Here is a 13,631-nt window from a genome sequence, read left to right as displayed (position 1 = left end):
AAGAATCATTGCAAATAATATTTTCTGAAGTAATTTCCTTTTTTTGCCTTTCAGGGAAAACAAGGACACGCTGGTTTCCCAGTAAGTGCTGTTGGACATTGACATTACCAGTCACAATGGCTTGATGTTCATGTTGGAAAAGATGCTTTGCAAGCTTCTATGTGCTCTAAATCTCTGCAGTTCACTGCTGGAAATGAGAAAAGGCTTGTCAAGGGACTTGGTGTCCTAGTAATAAATATTATCAACTACTTTTGAAAACAAGAAAAATAGGTTTTGATTCTTCTATCAAAAAAGTCTACAGAGGTTATCAACTCCTTGTTACTAGCCCGATTGCCTACATAATCTGTACTTTTTAAAATTTTGTAAAACTTCCCTATCGGTTCATGTGGAGGAAAATCTAACTAGCCACAAGGCAAAAGGACATTTACAAGCCAGGATTAATAAGTCTTGCTATTGTGAGTAGAGTTTACATTCCCTTTAAGGGCATTTTTACCTTACCTCAGTGGCTTAGATCCTGTGGAAAATACCTGTTCATGTGAGGGTCATGGCAGCCCTCCAACTCCCTCCTCATGCTGATCCTGGGTGTTGCCCACACCCTAGGAGCAGCATTGTAGTGGGGGGGGGGGGACATTTTAGGGCTGCAGCAGGAAGTGGGAGGCTGGGAAGGTGCTCTTCTATGCACAGAAGTTTTAGATGGGATCCAACCCATTGCATTTTCCCCTTCAAAGATGCATGCTCCTGCAGATTTGCAACAGTTACTTGGCTCTGAGAAAAGCCATTTGAGGTCTCTTCTAAACACATATAATGTAAAGTAGTTCTGCAGCTTAATAAGAAGTGGGATCATCGTGCTCCGGGCCTCAGCAAGGTGCTTTCCTTCCTAGTTCTGTCTGGGAGTTGCACCCTAATGTCCAGAGATCCCTAACAGAAAGAGGCTGACAGTGAGGCTTGGCATGGAGGGTTTTTTTTGTTGTCACTTGTTTTCATTCAACAGACTTGGACACACAACTCCAGAGAGAGAACCAAACAAGGCTGGAAGGTGGGAAGTGTGCAGGTCTCCCCTTCCATTTTTGTTTTCCTTCTCAATGTTGCAGGTAGAGAGCAATGGGCATAATTCCTGCAATGCAGCTGCCACTGCTCCTAAATTTCAATAGCTAAGTACTCAAGAATGTTCTGACAGGGCTAACTGCTTAATTGGTTTTCTACAGCTCCACATCTTTTTCCAGTAGTCGTTCCTCTTATTTGCTAGAATATTCGGTTGTACCTTAGGAGTAAGGGGGGGGGGACACAACAAACATCTATTAATCTGCTACAGGGAGAGAGTACTTGTGGGCGTAGTGCTCTAATTAGCTAACCCAACAGTGTTTAGAACTCCAATAAAGAAACTTTTTTAACAAAAGTAAACTTCATATAAGCATGAAAGCAGATTTATATTTTTAAAGCAGGATTTCTCCAGGTTTTTTCACAGTAATCTTTCTCCAAACAAGAAGACAATCATTCCATGGTTAATGCTTTGCCTGGCATTATTCAGTTTCAGTTTAAAACCAGAGCAAGAAGATCAAAGAAAAGAAGTGCCCTATTCACTATAGGGGTAGGGCTTGAAGTTACAGAAAGCTCACTAAAGAAAAGAGCAAGAGTCCAGTAGCTCCTATAAGACTAACAAAATTTGTGGTAGGGTATGAGCTTTCATGAGTCACAGCTCACTTCTTTCAAGAGCTGTGACTTCTTTCAAGAAGTGAGCTGTGACTCACGAACGCACATACCCTACCACAAATTTTGTTAGTCTTATAAGTGCTACTGGACTCTTGCACTTTTCTAATGCTACAGACAGACTAACATGGCTAGCCATCTGTCCAGGTACAGGGGTCCAAGGGGCTACCTCCCGCCTGCCGTTTCAAGTGCTGCTTACAGCCGCTCAAACCCCTAGCAGGCCACCGGGAAGAATAGCCCTTACCCCTCCTGTTGAGACTCACCAGTCTCTGGGTTCTTTTCCAACCTGGGGGACTCTGCACACACTTGATCAGACACTCACAGACACAAGGCTTACATAAAAGGTATTTATTACCTCAGAAAGAATGTATGCAAGTAGCAGGAACCACTCTACTCAGGCACAAGCAAAGGGCATTTAAAACAAATAAAGCTTGTCTATATTAACTATAGCTGACTAACATTTCTGAGGAAAACTGGAGGCTTACAGTCATTAACAGACTCCTTAAACTATACCAGGCAGGTCTGGTCGTCAGGCCTGGCACAGAACAAAAAAATATCTCCCTCCTCTCTGGAAAATAGTCTCGAGCCCTCTCTCTCTGGGCTGAGAGGAGCCAACCTTTTCCTCTCAGATTCCTAGCCAATCAGAGGTGCGTGCAATCCGCGTTGCTAGGCGGGAACTGGGATAAGACTCCCTTGTTTCTCAAGGCCCCCCCTCTCGGCAACAGCTTGCAGGTGCAGTTAATTAGCTGAGCCAGACTTTCTGCTCCCAGGATGCTAAGCTAGAACTTTGCCTGTGGAAACTTAGAAGCCTGAACCAATACAGGCAATGGACTTAAAGGGGCTCTGCTAGACACCATCTTGATCTATCTTGCTAAAAGACGATTGCTTCATTGAGGTCTACCACTGAAAATTCCCATGCTAGACTAGGCTGAAGCCTGGACATTGGGGCATTGTAATTAGATTTATTCTACTATGGTTCTCTCTGCAGGGACCGGTCGGACCGAAAGGTGACACAGGAGCCCCAGGTTTCCAAGGCTCTGTGGGACCAAAGGCAAGAAAATATTAATCACTTTTCTTAAGCTCTCCATGTCTTAATATAAAACATGGGCCAAGGAATACCTTTTTATTAAGGCCAACCAAAATAATGCAACACAGTGTGCAAGTTTTTGAGTTCTCCAGAACTTTTCATTTGAATAGATGTTTTAAAAGGTGGGGAGGGGAGAGATTTCAGGCCAGGATCTTCAGGTCTCTTCAACTGCATCCTATGTAGGATGCTTTGTTTCCTTCATTGAGCAAAGGGTATGACTAGATGGTGTCAGGTTGCATTCTGATGAAGAGGAGGAAGAGCTTTTAATTGAATATTATTGGAGTTCTTATTTCCAGTTCATGTTCCATAATCAAAATACTGTTTTCTTGGATTCCTTCTGTCGTACAGTGATTTATTAGGGGTGTTAAAAGTGTAGCATTTCATGCTTCCATGGACTTGGCCTCCCACCCCCTAGATTTTTAATTTCACTCTCTAGATGAAAAGAACTAATGGCTGGTTTATTGGTCAAGGCTAGAGAAGAGACAGCCCTTTTTGTATGAAGACTTTCAGTTCAGAAGAAGAAAAATATTCATGCTGATGTTCTCATGAAGCTCACTAAGGGAGTAAGAAATAAGCTTTATATAGTATTCCCGTTAGTATTTCATTTTCTTTTGTTCAGAGAGCCAGTGTGGTGTAGTGTGACTAGAGTGATGGACTAGGATCTGGGCAACCCTTATTCAATTTCCCTCGCAGCCATGGAAGCTTGCTGGGTCACCCTGAGCCAGTCATACACTCTCAGCCTAACCTGCCTCACAGGGTTGTTGTGAGGACAAAATAGACAAGAGGAGAATGATGTAAGCTGCCTTGGGTCCCCACTGGGTAGTAAGATGGGGTATAAATGAAATAAAATAAAATAAGTAAATAAAACGTTCTCATGAGGCTTAGTACTTACTTCTTCATTTGGAGACGTCTCACTGCTTTTAGCAACAACCAAAAATGGAAATCTTTGTAACAGCAATGGAAATAGCCTTTTGCTGTCTCCCTGGTAGATGTTAACAGGTACCTTGCCATTGCCAAAGGAATGAGAAAAGAGAATATTTAAGACCAGTTCAGGTACCATAATGCTAACTTATGTGGACCATTTCAGCATGGGTAGGCTTACACATACAGGTGTACTGCAAGATCCATACTGAGGGTCAGTAGATGCTTCTGCTATCTTAGAGTCTGGCAAAGTATCCCAGTAGTTACAGAACTCTCTGTAGGCTAGTATGCCTGAGTGCCCAATTAACATACCACTGGGGATTCTGGCTCAGTTTGTAATGTTTTCATCAGGAGAATTGCACTAAGTAGTTGCTCCTAATGTGGGACTGCTTTGCTGTGGAACTGTACAGAAATTGTTGTCAAGGTGACTATGTTTTGATCTTTATTTTTCTTTTATTCCTTGCTTTTATCACTTGGACAGGGCGAAAAAGGAGAACCAGGTGTTATAATTGGTCCAGATGGAACTATCATAGCAGCTCAAACAAAGGGAGAAAAGGTAGAAGCATTTTGCTTTCATTTAAAGAATTCTGATCCGTTTTTGTCCTTGTACCATGGGAAGCTAGAAAGACTTCCGCCTGCACTGTCTAAGTTCAGGATAGAGCCCTTCTTAAAGATAAAAAAGGAATAAGGACTCCTGATCAAGTTTCTCTTCTTGCAAACATGCTACGTTTCCTCTGATGTGCTGGGAGAGATGCCACTGTATTTCTGGATTTGGCCAATCCATATAGAACAGGCGTCTCCCAGCCCTGATGAGCCTGTAGCCGTGTTTTGAGTTTTGAGGATGGGGAGTGTCTGACATCACAAAATGGCTGCCATAGGGTCCTGAAGCCTCTCACAAAACACCGGGAATTTGCAGGCTAAGTATCCTCCTATGATGGAAACAGCTGTTCCTGCAGATGCAAAGATGATACCTCCTGGGTTCTAATGAAGCATCTCCTGCTCCAATGAGGTGGAGGAAAGCTATATCACTGATTTCGCCTCTCATTTAGCAAATCTTAACTAACTGGTCCTAGCACACGCTAGTTAGAAATTGCTAAATGAGAGGCACTTCTGTATTTAAATATTATTTCTAGAGCTGGAAGAATCCTAAGTATCATCTAGTACCAATTGCTCCTAATATAATAACCCTGTGAGTTCTCCTTTGGTTATCCAAACAAATCAGTGTGTGTCATTCTAACTAGTGATATGTATTCATTCACATTTGTCTTTGACTACAGGGTGAGCCAGGCCCAAGAGGACCCGCGGGACCAGCAGTAAGTTATAAATGGTATCTTCGCTTCCTTGCAAGGAGTTTATGGGCTCAAATGCAAAGGAAATGGGGCATTGTTTCACCCGTGAAAATTAATGAACAAAAATATTTTTTCCAGTGGAAGCAAGCTGTCCTCTGTTACTCCTTTAATAATTCAAAAGTGCCACATATCATGCTACACTCATCCCAACAGTAGTATTTTTTGTACGACTGCTCAGGAAACTTTTATGACTCTGAGTCCTGTAGCAGCTGACAATAGTAGAGTCTCCCCAGAACTCCACATATCACAGTCTCTCGCCATCTTTCTCACCCAATCCTCTGTTCCTTTCTTTTCCTTCTAGGGGCCACCTGGGCGGTATGGACAGAAAGGAGAAATTGGCTTTCCAGGAAGACCTGTAAGAATTGTTTTATTAGGTTTCTTCTGGTGTGTATTTTCTTCTTAAAAAGGGAGCAAGAGGAATAGAGTCGATTCTACTTACCCTGCAGTAAGTTGTAACAACTGCTGCTTTCTCCACAGGGTGGAGATTAGAGGGGGAGTCTGTAGAAAGCAGTGATATCTGTTGGGAAGTCTTTGAGCTGCTTTCACACGCCACTTCAGTATCTGTACTCTTTTCACTGTGCAGCACAGGAACTGCTATATTGTGGTTCTGACTTGAGAAGTCGCCTGTAATAAGAAGGCTGGTGCTGTCAACAAGAAGTCAGAATTAAAGAGTGTGCATAGACAATGACATCCTTGCAGATAGATGGTACACCTGCCACAGTGTTGTTGCCTATAACCAAGCCATGGGGTGGCCAAGAGAATAATTCCTGGGAAGCTGCAGGAGAGGATGTGTGAATGCAAATGTACAGAGTGGTTTTGTGGGGGCGAGACAGAGGGGTGAATTGGTTTTAGCAGGAGGTTGCTTTGTGGCTGGACAAAGACAGTCAACTAGTGGGAGAAATGCAGGGCAAAAGCTGATGATCCCAGGTGGAATATGGTCTGGATCCTATACTGGAAAGTGACTTTGTGGAACCAGGGCTGCCTTGTTTGTGGGAAGAGGAAGGGGTGGCCAAAGAGGATCCACAGTGCTGATGCAGAGAATTATACCAGTACCAACTGTATAAAGAAATACTGAAGAGTTTTTAAAAAATAATTATAACATATACAAAAATATTGTCAGTATATTGAATCATATATAATATAGAATATAAGAAAGTATTACAATAGATTTCTGCTTTGTATTAGTAAATTCCTGTTACAACATTTCTTCACCCAGTTAACACATGGACAATAAAAAAAATCACAAAATACTAAATGCATGTTGCAGTATTTGACTATATTTGCTATTCCAATAAATCATTACTTTAACTTTCAAAGAAGAGTGACATCGTTTAAAGAAGAAACTGATTTCAGGAGTACTTCCCAGAGTTACCTTTTATGACCCTAAGGCATTCATTTATTTAATCAGGACTTTATTTTTGGCAAAGGCTTCCGTCTGAAGCAATTTAATACTGAATATGCTTGGCAGTTTGGTATCTCTTCTAGGTGTAGTTATCAGAGGATATATAGAATCGACTCTCTCTTCTTCTGCTCTGTTCCAAAAGGCCAATAACCCCCAGGGCCTCTTCTTTCTGAGAGAGAGATGGCAGATGCTCTGCTCTCACTGCTACTCTAGTCTCATGTTAAGGGCTGTGGAACCATTCAGCTGATCCGGCTGTTGCTTGTTCTTTGTAGGGTCGGCCTGGCATGAATGGGTTGAAGGGAGAAAAAGGTGACCCAGCAGACTCAAGTGGAGGGCTGGGCTTAATGGTGAGTATAAAACTGGGGCATCTGTCTGTACAACACAATTTATGTTGGAGACTTGTATGGTAGCTTTGTTGCCAACTGTTCTTCAGTAGCAGATAGAGTTATGGACCTCAAGCTTTGAAATAAGAGAGGCTTGTCTGGCTAGGGGTGGCATTTTGTATGCAAAATGCCCCCAAACTTCAGGGGCCCATCTCCCACCTGTCCTCCCACCCACTACCAAGGCCCAAGCTGATCCCACTTTGGGGGACCGTTTTATGCCCCCCCAAAGGTGGTTCTCCTGCCATACCACTTTGTCTTTCTACTGTGGGGAAGACTTCCACACCACAGAAACACATGGGATTGGGGCTGCCAATGGCCACGGCCACAGTCCACCTTCACCCAAACTGCCAAATACCACACACACCCTCCCCAAAACCTAACCTCCCCTGTCCTGTGGCCAGCCACTTTCTATTGATTCCTGTTATGGGAACATCTCCCACATCAGGAACCCACGGAATGCGGCGTCTGTGGCCACAGGAACAGTCCCCCTTTTAAATCCACCCCCCACAGCCCCACACTAACCCAAAGACACTCTCCCCAACATTCCCACACCGGCCACTACCCTAGGAGCCGGCTGGCCAGCCGTCCCCCATTGTTCCCTGTGATGGGAACTTTTAAACTCTCTTTCTCTGGGCAATTATGCACAGCCCAAGGCTGCCACAATGGTGGGCACACTCCTGAGTGTGAGCTTGTCCCTGTGAAAGAGCACCTGAACCACAGACAGCCTCCCCCAAATTCCCCCACCACCTACAGAGATGGCTGGCCGGCCAGCCCCATTGTTCCCTATGATGGGAACCAACTGCACAACAAAGAATAAAACACAAACACACACTGAATAGTTTTTTAAAAAATATTTTCTCTCTTTCAAAGTACAAGTAGGCAAAGCATTGTGACACATTACACCAGCAGTCCCCCACACAGAAAAATAACACAACTCACTTCACATTAAAGAATCACAAAAACACAATTCCTGTCAAAAACACTTTATTTCTTGAACAGCTGTAGGTTACACAGCAGGGGGGCACACCAAAGGGCATGCCAGCAGTAACTTACACAAAAATAACACAACTCACTTCACTTTAAAGAATCACCCAAAACACAATTCCTGTCAAAACAACTTTATTTCTTTAACTGCTTTAGGTTACACAGTAGGAGGGCACAACAGGGCATGAAAGCAGTCTACTACACAAAAATAACACAACTCACTTCACATCAGAGAATCACCCAAAACACAATTGCTGTCAAAAACAGTGAAGTGAGTTGTGAGGGGAGGTTAGGTTTTGGGGAGGGTGTGTATGGTATTTGGCAGTTTGGGTGCAGGTGGACTGTGGCCATGGCCATTGGTAGCCCCAATCCCATGTGTTTCTGCGGTGTGGAAGTCTTCCCCACAGTAGAAAGACAAAGTGGTGTGGCAGGAGAACCACCTTTGGGGGGGGGCATAAAATGGCCCCCCAGAGTGGGATCTGGTTGAGCCTTGGTGGAGGATGGGAGGACAGGTAGGAGATGGGCCCCTGAAGTTTGGGGGCATTTTGCATGCAAAATGCCACCCCTAGCCAGACAAGCCTCTCTTATTTCCCCCATAGAAAATAATGGAGAAAGGGGAGGCTAAGAGCAGCATCCTTGGGAGGCCATAAAATGGCCCCACCAAAGTGGGATCAGCTTGGGCCTTGGGGGAGGGAGGGAGGACAGGTAGGAGGAGGTCCCCTGAAGTTTAGGGGCATTTTGCGTGCAAAATGCCACCCCTAGCCAGACAAGCCTCTCTTATTTCCCCCATAGGGAATAGTGGAGTGGAGGTGGATAGGGGCACCTTCTTTGAGAGGCCGTTAAATGGCCCCCCAAAGTGGAATCTGCCTGAAACTTGGTGGAGGGTGGGAGGACATGTGGGAGCAGGTCCCGTGAAAGAGGGGTGCATTTTGCTTGCAAAATGCCACCCCAAGCCACCTAGAAAGATGACTTGTTTTTCCCCATAGAGAACCATGGAGAGTGTAGGAGGATGGGGGTACCTTGTTTGGGGGGGCATAACATGGCCCCCCCAAAGTTCAATCTTTCTGAAACTTGGGGAGTAGTTAGAGGAGAGTTAGGAGAAGGCCTCCACCAAGTTTGGTGTGATTCGGACGGAAAATGCCCCCCCAGACTCCCGGAAAGCCAGGAGAAGGTTTTCTAATTGAAAACAATGGCTGAATCGATTTGGCAATTTCTGATTCAGTATTACCGAATTTTTTCGGTATGCAGAAAAAGTTTCGGTAATACTGAAGAAAACCAAAATGGCCCTGATTCAGTAACTTTAACCTAATCAGAATACCGAATTGCACACCCCTAGTAGCCACTCTTGCTGAATCAGTCATAGCAGCCCAGTTTGTGGTAGTCCTTGGCTCTCAGCTGTGCCATTTTTCACTTTGGCCTCCTCTGCCTTTTCATTAAGATGCCAAAATGATGCTTATCCTGGTCTGTAGATTATGAGAGCAAATTCTGCAAGCTCGCTGAGTGCACAGTAGTTTCCGTCTGTTGGCGCACAGCCCATCTGAACCAGTGAAATGTTGGGAGCCCTGTAGCTAGACTTCAGGGTTTTTATAAGTTGGAAAAAGCTGAGTTTTATAAATTAATCAAACTCTTGCATTTGTCTTTCCCTCTCTAGGGTCTTCCAGGTCTGCCTGGGCCACCTGGGCCTCCAGGACCCCCAGGCAGTGTAGTGCCTGTTTATGACAATAATGTGAGTAAATGTCTTAAGTGCATGTCATGTATTGGGGGTACACACTGTGTTTGGAGCCAGAACAGGAGTGGTCTAAAGAATGCTGGAATTATACATTTCATGATAATGTCATTTTTCAATTTTCAGGCATTTAGCGAGATGGGCCCTCCCGGACCTCCAGGGCTGCCTGGTAAGGAGTTGGATTAAATGATGAGATGGGATGGGGGTGGCTTTCCCCATCAAATTTCAGAGGTGAATCGCTTGCAAATGAAAAAAGGCAGGAAAATGGGTTTTAAAATGAAAATGTACAATGTGGGTACTTTCCAGAACTCTGCCCCACACTTGTGTTGATGGATGAACAAACAGAGAACAGGCCTTCCTAGGTACTTAGGTACTTCCTAGGTGCTAGGCACTTTTGCCTTCCTAGGTACTTACAAGCCTCTTAACATTCTTTTAGTTTATTTAGTATCAGCAGTGTGCCAAGCTCTGTACAGAATCATGATGTTGTTCCTTTCCACAAGGCTTTAAAAATAATTCTGTTTCTTCTTTTAAATGTATTGCTGAACTGGACCTCAATTGGGAATTCAGAGCATATCTACAGAAAGTTTTATATCAGCAATGTCTCCTTATATCGGTAGTACAAGTTCTGTGCTGTGCGTTGTATTCAGTCAGTTGCCTACCTTAATATAGTGGTGAGCTGGGTCTTTTTGCAGGCTTTTGGGGGTTGTCAAACATTATACTGGTGTTCTCCTTCAGGCTACCATGGTGCTCCTGGTCAGAAGGGAGAAAAAGGCGAGATGGGTGCTCCAGGGCTTCCAGGTAAGATTCCTTGCCACTTTTGTTCAATTGCCTTTTACTCACACTCACCAAGGCTTATCAGAGTTCCAGGAGTTAACCCAGGTAGGGCCTTGTCTCAGTTAGTTGAGCCATTTGGAATTGCAGTCTCTCTCCCCCACCCCTGCCCTGCACTGTTACCTTGTTGCTACTTCCGAATCCTTATTTAAAATATTTTTTATTTAGAAACTTTTTTCATCCTGCCTCTCCAGGAACCTGTTAAGGGCAGTTTACAAAATAAAAATTAATAACACACTAAAAGATATTAAAATCCAACATTAAAAACCCAGCCCAGTATAAAAACATAGGTCATAAAAACAGATAACTGGCAGCTTAAAAAAACAATGTCCAGGGTCAGTGTCAGGTCCCAAGCATAATTTTTTCTGGACTGGTACAAACGTTAAAAAAAAATTGAAAAGGAAAAAATAAGCTTCATGCACAATATAAACAAACATATGACAACAATAGTAAGAAATCTACACATAATCATCAATAAAAGATTTCCAAATATCTATTTATTTATTTATTGAATCTGTAGTCCACTCTCCCTGCAAGCAGGCTCAGAGTGGATCTAAAAACAAGTCCATCCATAGTTGTCCTCTATATACCATTCATTCAAAAATAGATAAAGTTGTAAGTTCCTCTGTCCATTAAATTACAAGTGGTGGGCATTTGTCTCTCCAGTGTTGTAATATAAGTCTTTATGTACAGTAAGGGCACAGAGGGTCCATTTTCATTGACCATCAGTTAAATTCCAGGATACAGGCAGAAGAGCAAGATTCAGGTCCAGTAGCACCTTAATGACCAACTAGATTTCCAGGGTATGAGCTTTTGAGAGTACAGGCAGGTAGTTTAAAAGTACATAAACATCCTCAGAAATCAGAATCTTGTCTACCTCATATGAATCCTACCTGGTCTACATGTACCAGAGCTGAAACACCTTTTAAAGTCTGTTAGGAAAAATGACAGCTGATATCTTAGAATCTATATTCATCAAATTAATAAAAATAAGACAAATAAAAATAAAATTCTTAATTAAATTATTATATAAAAAAAGAATCTATATTCATCAAAGAAATAGGTCAAAAATTTTAGGCCTGATACAAACTTGTAACACAGGCCCCATCACACACCTCAACACCTCACTTCCTCCTTCCATACATATAAACTCATGAGCTATGGAAAAGAAATGTTTTAATTCTAAAATATTGTTACGATTTCTGAAAAATGACCACTTTTGTTACTTTTGTTTAATAATCCCACTTAGCCTGAGACCAAGTTTACTATTTGATAACTTTTTAGTCTTTAAAAAGATTGTGCTGTCCATGTCTTGCTTTTTTAATCCTGATGGACCAACATGGCTGCAAACATTAAGCCAATTTTAAAGTTTTGTGTGTCCTGATCCTTTTCCTTTCACTTACATATATTTTGGGCCTGCAAATCCTACCAGAAAAAGAAACAGCACTGGCTCTCGTTGTCTGGGGTGCTTTGTTTTGCTCTTCTTTCATCTTGCCTATTCACAAGGAACTGTTGAAAGAAAGAAAAGAAAGAAAAGAAAGAAAGAAAAAGCTCTCTGTCTCTCCGTCTCAGTCACAGAGTCCTAGCTTAATTGCACAAGCATTCATTCTCTATTCAACAGAAGAACCTTAAGCTGGGCCAGGAGGCCCAGCAGTTCAGCATGTTGCTTGAGATTATTGCTCATGTTGTTCTTAGCCCATCACTCCTCTTCTTTGTGTATTGCTGTTATGGGAAGCCAACAACTTTCTTTCATCTTTCTTTTTTTGTTTCTGTTGAAATAACATTCATTGTAGGTTAGAACTATGCTTAGAACTATTGCTTAGAACTATGCTGACTTCCTGGTTTTTACAAATTTTGATAGATATTAGGAAATTATGTTTTTAAATTGTATATACTTATATGCTTCATGTTTCAAATGGTTGTAAAATGTGCACTTAAATTTTATGGTTAACGTACTGGCCAAGTGCTGTAATAATAAATTATTATTATTATTATTATTATTCATTGTAGGTTACAGAATAAAAACAAGACAAATCAGAACAATAAACAAATAACAATAAACAAATCTGGCCCTAAAATCCAAGACATATCTAAGATGCAGTATTCTATTTAGAAGTTTAAAGGCATGGGTAATTCATGGGACAGGCTTTGCAGGATGCTTAGAAAATGTTAATGCAAGTGGCTGAGGAGGGAGTTTCATAACCAGGCTGCTGCTTGCACCGCAGAAAAAGCTCTTCCTCCAGCATCCATCCACTTTGATGTCAACACTTCTAAAAGTACTATCGGTTCTGGTTTCCACCTTTGTGCTGATCTCCTGTCCTCCCCCCTCCGTCCCCCCACCCAATCACTTAGAAGAGTCAGGAGTCTGCACTTGATTCTCGTTTGAGCTCTGTGCAGGGACTTACAGAAATCCCTTCTTGTGGAAATTCATGAATTTGTTTTCCCCAAAGAAACATTGGTCTAGTAATAGACATTTTCATACAAATACAAATGGCTGGATTGTGCCTTGAAAGCCTATTGTGAGGGCAAAGGATTGCAAAGGAAGCAAGATCCTAAGAGAAGAACATTCTTTGCCATTAGAAACATCTAATTTTTCACCATTTCTTCATTGTTTACAAGGCCAGTTCCCTTATGATCTCAGCAGATTTGGCTCACCAGTTACGGTAAGTGCTCTTCATTTGGGAAGGATGTGTAGGCTCATAAAGAGACTGAAGGATCCTGGGGGAGGGGGGGCAGATGTTGTGGGCTTAGGCTGGGATGGCAAGCACAGGTCCTGTGTATATGGCTTTTGGTTCCCAACACATCTCTGTGTTATATATCTCTTCCCCTAGAGTGGTAAGGTAAACGTAAAGGTAGTCCCCTGTGTAAGCACCGAGTCATTACTGACCCATGGGGGAATGTCACATCACAACATTTTCTTGGCAGACTTTTTGTTACGGGGTAGTTTGCCATTGCCTTCCCCAGTCATCTACACTTTACCCCCAGGAAACTGAGTACTCATTTTACTGACCTCGGAAGGCCGAGTCAACCTTGAGTTGGCTACCTGAACCTGGCTTCCGCCAGGATCGAACTCAGGTTGTGAGCAGAACTTGGGCTGCAGTACTGCAGCTTACCACTCTGCGCCACGGGGCTCTTATCCCTAGAGTGGTGCTGTTTTGCTTTTTCTCTCCTCAGTGTTAACATTTTTTAGATTTGATGCCCTTGATCATTGTTGAAGGCCCAGTCAGCTGTTGTGAGGTTC

At 42.8% G+C, this 13,631-nt stretch overlaps 1 protein-coding gene across 2 annotated transcripts in view; it reads left to right on the top strand.

The window, feature by feature from the left end:
* The window catches only part of COL18A1 (collagen type XVIII alpha 1 chain), a 134,272-nt gene that overhangs the window by 107,338 nt on the left and 13,303 nt on the right, over nt 1–13,631 (top strand). For both annotated transcript variants that reach the window (XM_054971541.1, XM_054971540.1), the window contains exons 24-33: nt 55–81; nt 2,696–2,758; nt 4,197–4,271; nt 4,993–5,028; nt 5,366–5,419; nt 6,739–6,813; nt 9,485–9,559; nt 9,686–9,728; nt 10,295–10,357; nt 13,010–13,053. In XM_054971541.1, coding sequence (XP_054827516.1) covers nt 55–81; nt 2,696–2,758; nt 4,197–4,271; nt 4,993–5,028; nt 5,366–5,419; nt 6,739–6,813; nt 9,485–9,559; nt 9,686–9,728; nt 10,295–10,357; nt 13,010–13,053 — 555 coding nt within the window. The remainder of the gene's footprint in view (nt 1–54; nt 82–2,695; nt 2,759–4,196; nt 4,272–4,992; nt 5,029–5,365; nt 5,420–6,738; nt 6,814–9,484; nt 9,560–9,685; nt 9,729–10,294; nt 10,358–13,009; nt 13,054–13,631) is intronic.

The sequence above is a fragment of the Eublepharis macularius genome, chromosome 2 (genome assembly GCF_028583425.1).
Source record: "Eublepharis macularius isolate TG4126 chromosome 2, MPM_Emac_v1.0, whole genome shotgun sequence".
Lineage (NCBI taxonomy): Eukaryota > Metazoa > Chordata > Lepidosauria > Squamata > Eublepharidae > Eublepharis > Eublepharis macularius.
This window is presented reverse-complemented; position numbering and strand designations above follow the sequence as displayed.